Source organism: Phalaenopsis equestris, unplaced genomic scaffold, assembly GCF_001263595.1.
Source record: "Phalaenopsis equestris unplaced genomic scaffold, ASM126359v1 Scaffold000258, whole genome shotgun sequence".
Classification (NCBI taxonomy): Eukaryota; Viridiplantae; Streptophyta; class Magnoliopsida; order Asparagales; family Orchidaceae; genus Phalaenopsis; species Phalaenopsis equestris.
Window position 1 is genome coordinate 202,050 of NW_018164700.1, and position 8,174 is coordinate 210,223.

General features: G+C 32.9%; 1 protein-coding gene across 1 annotated transcript in view; it reads right to left on the reverse strand.

Annotated features, from left to right (window-relative positions):
• The window catches only part of LOC110024497 (LON peptidase N-terminal domain and RING finger protein 1), a 40,573-nt gene that overhangs the window by 5,707 nt on the left and 26,692 nt on the right, over nucleotides 1-8,174 (reverse strand). The window contains exons 5-10 of the mRNA XM_020724502.1: nucleotides 7,040-7,078; nucleotides 6,906-6,967; nucleotides 6,793-6,829; nucleotides 5,634-5,683; nucleotides 5,378-5,447; nucleotides 5,073-5,148 (exon numbers count right to left, since the gene is read on the reverse strand). Of these exons, the coding sequence (XP_020580161.1) occupies nucleotides 5,073-5,148; nucleotides 5,378-5,447; nucleotides 5,634-5,683; nucleotides 6,793-6,829; nucleotides 6,906-6,967; nucleotides 7,040-7,078 (334 nt within the window). The remainder of the gene's footprint in view (nucleotides 1-5,072; nucleotides 5,149-5,377; nucleotides 5,448-5,633; nucleotides 5,684-6,792; nucleotides 6,830-6,905; nucleotides 6,968-7,039; nucleotides 7,079-8,174) is intronic.

Consider the following 8,174-nt stretch of genomic DNA (forward strand, 5'->3'; position numbering starts at 1 on the left):
AATGTCGACGCATAGGCACATGACATGGGCGCTCAAGTGCCCATTAGGCACGACTCACAATGGAGTCGGCGCTTACGGTCCCACTATAAAATGGGTATTGCTCGAATTCCAAAGTGACCGACGCATAGGCGTCAGTTTATTGGCGCTTAGGTGCCAACTTAGGTGCCTATTTCCAGAGAGATCGATGTTAGTGTCGGGGAATTCTGGTTTTAATACAGATTTCGAGCGACATAAGGTAAGGGCTTGGTGTTTCTTCCTTCCTTATTCTTCGACGAGCATCCCGATAAAGGAGAAAAGAGTAAAAAAGAGACGGATTTCAATGATTTGGAGTGATTTCTGAGTCAGATCATAAAAAAAAAATGGGGACCGTGCCTGTAAATTTCTGTGTAGAGAGAAAACTTCTGTGAATTCTTTATAAATATTTTCTGAATTTTTATAGTGAAATTTTTGATGGTGTGACTCTGTAATTTTTTCTCGTTCTTAGTTTTTTCCACGTAAATTATCACGTGCTTTTCTGATTGTTTTGATTGTGCTTTCTACGAGAGTTTGTTCTGATTTTCTCGAATTAGTGCAATCTCGTTATTCCACGGTGTGGCTTAGTTTCTTATTGATCCTAAGCCCCGATAAATTTGAGAATTGTTCTTGTATTTCCCTATCACCTCATGGTCCAACTGAGTTGAGAAGGGAACCATAAGAGACCCTTTTAGAGTTGTTTGCTATATAGCTCCAACCTTTAAATGCAACCTTAATCAAGGTCAGACTTTTTCAAGAGAGACAATTGCCACTAAACCTCAAAGTCGGAAGGGATTCCCTTATGACATAGAAAAGAGGTTTGCTCCACGACGGATGTGATGACCTTTGATGAACCCTTCTTAAGCTTGGCCAGGTAATTATCTAGTACTTCTTAGGCTTCTATTGATATAATTTTTATGATGGATGATCAATTTAATGTTGTCATTGTTTTCTATTATAGATTTCTTGATATATCAATTCATTAAAAAAGAAACTCTACGGAGAAAATTAAATTGCACCAATTTATTTCAATGACGAACGTCCTAAAACATATCTATAGTGTAAAACTCTTGTCTAATCATCTCTAAATGTGTATTATTGATCACAACTCATGTTTAAATCATTTGGGGTTGGACACCTTTAAAGAGGTTATATGTCCATCAAGGTAAAACAAATTAATATGGTTTACCTATTTTTTAAGCTTTTCAAGCAATTAATTTCTACGAATTAGCCAAGACATTATTAGTATTCCTAAAGTGCATCTTATTTTCTTAGCATTTCATTACACTTCTCATATCATATGTATGATGTACAGGAAAATATTTGAATAACATGAATTGTGAATTATGAAAATTAAAACTTTTTTGGCAGATATGAGCTGAAAGCACATGAAGTTTAAACCATGTGATAAAATAATGATGTGTTTGAAATTAGGAAGGATTCTTCAAGGTATAATTAAAAAAATGAGAGAAAGACTTTAAGATTTTGTAACTTGTAGAAACTAAAACTGTGAAAATAATAGTGACCTTGAATTTGGAATTTTTTTTTCAAAACTATACAAGAAAATAAATATGAGAAAGATAATCATTTAAAATTTTGCAACTAGTTGGAACCACCGCTTATAAATTAAAAATTTCAAGAATTTCTAAAATTAATGCAGTCTTCAATATGACCAATTTGAACTTATTCCTCGCATTCTTCTATCTTTCCAACTCCATGTTGAATATAAATCCAACATTTTGCCATGAAAATATATACAATATGTTCGTTAAGTTAATTCTAAATAATGAAATTGTTTCAACCATTGATACTGCATTCCAAAAGTATTATGGGCGTTGACATAAGAGTAATTTATTATTATTATTATTATTGATGTCACATTGTAAATATCAAGAAGGCTGACGCCTTCAAAGCTTTTTTGTTTAATAAACATCATAATTTGAGGCATTTGAAAGGGCATTTTACTTAACGAAGATTTCATATTCATTTTCAAACTATAAGTTATTGTTGGAGGTGGAGTTCCTTTGAGCACTAAATTCAACAGAAATGATCTTCATGCATAGGCACTTAGCATGAGGTATGAATATTCTTTACTTGGTGAGTTCATTTTATCACGAACCGGCCCGGAACGTAGAATTAACCAAGGCGGGTACAAACCGTGTGAATTAATATTTCGATGTTCATTGTCTATAACTAGCTATTAACAGAAAAAGAGTCATTACTTAAATTATATTTATTCAATATATTTAAATTTACCTCGTTACTGGTTGTCCATGTCTTCTATAAATATTTTATATTTAGCACTCATCGTTTAATCATTTTAATTAAACCTGAAATGTTAATTTAAAACAGCAGTAAGATTAAACAAAACTAGTGAATACTCATACTCTTAAACTACAGTAATATAAGAAAAAAAATAATATGTATGCCGGTTAGCTTTTAATAAATCAACATAAACATATGATGTTATTCAAAGAAACTTAATTTATTAATAGCATATCAATATTATTATACATCTGTACAATTATCACAGGAACACTGTCTAAAAATTGAATAACTTACGATACTTCAATATTAATATCTTTTTACATTTACATGCACGGGTATCATAACGTTCCCCCACTGGTACCATAAAAGAGTGACTCCATTATAGTTAGTCATGCACATACAAGCAGAAAATATAAATAGATCATTTATGAATTTAAAACATTCAATTCAATATACTCTATATAGCATATACCAATGCACACACATGCAAACAGTAAATATAAACATATTATTCATGTATTCATCGCATTCAATTCAATATACTCAATATAATATATAACAATGCATATACATTCATAACAATGTGACTAATAAAGGACAAAATATTTAAATCAAAATAAAACCTATACAAGTATCATTATCTACCAACTTAAAAGAATGGAGAAAAACCAAAATATTACCACAGATTAAAATCACAAGTATTCATCTTAATGATAGACGATTTGCTTGCTCTTAATTTGTATTACTTTTATCAAATTATCACCAATAAAATATAAAATATTCAATTATCACTTAATTGTGTTTTAATTTAATTATGAATTATTATCCTATCACATTGTTTTAAATAGAGTTTCAATACTTTAAACTTTAAGTTTAATTATTGTAATTAAAATAATAATAAATATTATTAATTTATACAAAAATATTTTTAAAATTAAGACCCTTATATATATATATTGAATAACTAAATAGACTTACCTTTATCCTGATCAAGAAACCTATTCCCGCACATGAGCCCCTTTTTTCTCGGCATGCGATACCTAGATCATCTTCTTAATGAATTGCATGAGAGCTTCTCCTCCACCCGATCCTGTTTGCATGCGAAAGCTGCTTTGGATCGCACGAGAGCTCCTCTGTAGAGCCGCTGCAACGTCTGCTCCTTTGTTGCTCAACACTGATGTCGAGACCTCCTGCCTCTTTTTTATGTGCAATGCTTGGATTCTCCTTTGCACCCCCCTCGAAGCTCGACGCCAACAGTTCCCCAAGTTTCCTCGTCGCTGGCTAGAAGAAAACCCTGACTCAGGCTTGATGTCTCGAGTGCCACTCGACTCCTAGGTAAGTTAGCTCGCTTCTACCATCCCCCTAAGTGTGGATTTATACACAAAAGTGTCTCTTCAGTTTTCCCGAAACCTCTCGCCTCATCTCCTCCTCTTCGGCTTCCCGACTGTTCAATTACTCTCCCTCCACTGACTGCCCAACTCCTCACTTCTTTTCCTTCAGTTCCTCGTTTCTTTTTCCCCAAGTAATTGAAGCAAGTCTTCGTTTCCACTCCCCCGATTAACTGAAACAGGATTTCACACTTAGTTGTTATTTTTCCTAAAAATCTTCATATTAGCATTAAAGTGGTTCCTAATTTTTGTCAAATTGATCAAAACTAAATTTTCAACTATGATGTAAAATTTTCAATGGCTCAATTTTTTCGTTTAAAATGTTTCACTTAAGTTCATCCATTTGGTTAATCATTATTATTTGAGATAGGTAATTCACATTTTCAAGTTTTCATAAAAACGAAATGAATAATTGTTTATATGGTGATCTTTTAAAGTATGAATTTGCAACCTAAATTTTGGTTCCATACATCACATCATCTATTTGTATTAGAAACCCTAGATCTCCATGCATCCAGTATCAAACACGCATGGACGAAAGACTTGTATAACCAAACTAGGATGACAATCAAGGTCTCGAATGAAAGGAGACGAAAATGTAATATCACAAACAAAAGAGGATTCTTTGGTTTTAAAATTTCCACTGACTCAATTTTTTTAGTTCCAAAATTTTCTCTAAATTTCTTCGATTTTAGAGTCCTTATCATTTGAGATATAGATTACCCACATTTTAGGTTTCATAAAAACAAAGTGAATAATGGTTTGATTGATGGTCTTTTGTAGTGCAAACTTCCAATCAAAATTTTATTTCCATATATCACACACTAGTAGTGCTAGAAACCCTAGGCCTCTCAGCGACCAATATTAAACATGCACACACCAAAGAATTGTGGAACCAGACAAGGATAACACAATCAAGGTCATGAATGAAAAGAGATGAGAAAAAATTTTTTTGCCAGTCATGCCAAAATATGTTAATGAGAAGAACAAGAAAAAGAGTTGGGTAGTAAAGATAGAGACCTTAAGAAGAGAAATTAAGAAATATATTCAATTTAATTTATCAAACAATGATCACTAAGGCCCCAAATCACGTATTCATTGAACTCACAAAAGTACAAAAGTTAAAAAATAAATATTCAACTTCAGATAATAATTAAACTAAATCTTATCTTAAAAACTCAAATTTATACCTAACATTAATCAAAAAGAAAAAATTATTAAACAAAATTAAAAAAAGTCTACAATCCAAATAAATTAAAAAGTACTGGAATTAAATCTAAACCTAATTTATAATTCCAAATGAGTTGTGTTGAGAAGAATATAAAAGAAGATAAGAAGCCTAAAATGGCTAAACTAGAGATGCAAAATAGACTATAATTCATAAAGATCAAAGAGCAACTGTACCTATTCTTACAGCTTCTCTTGCATTTCTTATCCATGTTTGAGCATGTTCTGATGCCTCGCTAGCCATCTTTTGCAGCTGTGATAAAGGACAAAATAGATTACTTAACCCTTTCTAAGCATTCTCATATCAAGTGATTTGGAGAGAGGTAAAGATAGAGAAGGGAGGAGACAAAGGGGGAGGAATAGTGCGGGGAGTAGAGAGTAAGCGGGAGAAATCAAGGTTTTTAACATATAGATCTATAAACGATGATTAATTGCACAAATAAATTACAAAAAATGGGGATAGCATATAAAATCAAGCTTACATCTTCCCTCTCTCGTGTTCCCTCTGAGGGGAGTAAATCTTGAACCCATTCAACCTCAGCAACTCGATACCTATGTTTGGAATTGGAATAAGGCTAAATAAAAAGTCCTCTAATAAACCAAGCAAATAAATCCTCCCAATGTACATACTTATAAAGAACAAGTCAGAGCTGGAGAGGAAAAAAAAAAAAAAAAAAAAAAAAAAAAAAAAAAAAAAAAAAAAAAAAATTTTCAGGAAAAAGAAAAAGCATGACATACCCATCCTGATCCCATGATCGTAAGATACGAAATCTACGGCGACCTTCTACCTACATTAAGACATTTGTTATAGTCCAACAGGCAAGGAATTACCACTAGGAAAATGAAGGGCATGCAGAACAATGAGTAGAAAAAAAATTGTGGGTAAAACAAGCAATTGTCATACACACACCCACACACATTATTCAGCTCTATTAAAAAAACAATTGATTCTATGTTACTTTCTCAAAAGAAAAATTGAGCATTGAATAAAAGACTGCTCTGAAATTTTAGCCTTTTATGAGACCTTTATGAATTTTTTTGAAATTTTTTACAGATGCAATTCACAATGGTTCATTACCCCCTCTCGATTGTGAGTGAGATTTTTCAATTAAAACTAGATTATTCGATCTAAGGAGCTCTACTCTTAGTACCAACCATTTGAACTAATGGAAAGATTATGTTATTGGCTCAGATCGAATGATGTAAAAATAATGATAAATCCAATCAGGATATCATGATTTGATCATCTTGGGTTGTCAACAACAATAATCAACCCTACCTAACCAAACAATTATTATCAGCAACCATAGGCTGCATCATCCAATAAATTCTTGTAGATATAGTGTGAAAGCTCACAAAAGAAGAAAATTTTAAGCTGACCATAGCTGCTATAGAGCTTTGTGCACTATCTTATAGCATACAACTCATTGCATAGAAATTAGGGAAAATAAAGAATTTGTCCATAACTGATAACTCACACTAGTCTGACCAGTTATTACAGAAATTATTTAATCTTCATAAGGTTAAATATTAGAGATTAAGACCCATGACATTGATTTACATTTTGTAAAAAATCAAAAAAGAAATATAGCAAAACACAAGATAGATGGATAACAAAATGGCGCTTTCTTATTTGCTAGAGTAAAGAAGCTTGAAAATAGGGATGGAAGCTAATTCAATACAAGCATTGCAACAATTGATAGGTAATGTTTTAAAGGGTTCACTTATATTTTGGGATCAAATATGCAGCAAACAAATAATCTAATGAAACAAAAGAAATGTGCATTCCAAAAATGTAATCTTGAACAAAATGGAGAATAAAATGTCATGATATGCAATAGAGCAGGTGAAGATCAAAAGATGAAAATTTATTCTTTAAGGAGTATGAACATATTACCTCCAAGTAAAACCGCCCATCTGGCAGCGGTTCACACCTAAATTATAGCTTCAATATGAAAATTATAATTCATAAATCAAATGGAAAACAAAGGATAATTGGCCCTAACTCACTCAAGGATTTCCACTTCACAAGCAAAATCAGCAATTGCACCTGTTGTAGAATCTATTATCACCTGAAATAATAAAGAGAGAGCATCAGCAAAAGCCGAACTCACAGAAACACGTTTAAGAGAGGGCAATCCAACCATTCCCATGCGATGATTTCCCTCCATTATTCTTCTCACCTGCCACAGAAAAAGTAAGAGAATAATTATCCAGCAAAAGTTTCAAGGATAAGGGATGATGCACTGCAAAAAGTTCTTGAATAATCAGAGAATGTGTGTCACCTTAAAAACTGTAATAAAAAGTCATCAACTGCGAGTTAATGAAAGTTTGCAATGTACATCTAGCTCATAAAATATGAGGGACAAAAGGCAGCACACAAAAAAGGAGTCATAGAGCACAGCTTAAATATAAATTTCAAGGTACAAAAGAGCACAAATATTAAAATCAGAAGTTGCAAATGCCGAGCTTTGTCTTCACACATTTTGAAGATGTTAAATTCGCTATCCTGAAGTATAAAATGCTGCCATCTTCGTAAAGTAGCCTAATAATAAGCACAGATACATCTCTATAAACTCATTCATCTATAAGAGTCCTTAATTTTTTGTGGGAACTGCTGAGATAAGAAAGAAATTATGAAAGAAAGCCAGAAAACAGGAGATAATGATTCATATGCTTAAGTGAATGTCCCCATTTCCATGAGACGGTATAAAAAATTTACTCTAACAAAAATTTTATCCGTTTTGTTATCTTTCTCTTCTTTATACCACTACCCCTATTTTATCTCACACTCGCAGAAACCACATAATACTTTCTGAAACAGGAATACAGTGCATTGTATTATTTCTGTAGGAGTTTCAGAAACTTGGGTGTTTGCTCAAATGAATTACACAAGCAATAAAAAATTACCATGCATTTGGAATTCATTGAAATTCAGTGGATTTGGGTGAATTTCAAATACACCACTTTTTTTGTAAAGTGTTTGACGTGGTGCTTACCTTTTGTAGCTGGGGCTGTGCTAGTGTTGACCTCAATTTTTCGTGAGGTCTAGTATTCCTCGTAGGAGTTAGGATCTAGCCTTAGGGGTCTTCCTGCGACTATCTTAGAACCTTAGAAGTGGGACCCGTCTCATTTTAGTTCGACCTGCTTCCGTCCCTTTCTGGAGTTTCGCGTGTGTGGTATCAACTTCTAGCACTTAGAAGGACGAAACCAACATGAGGAAACCCAAAAGGGATTCCCTATAGGACCTTTCCGAGCCTTAGGGTGGCCTTCTGCACA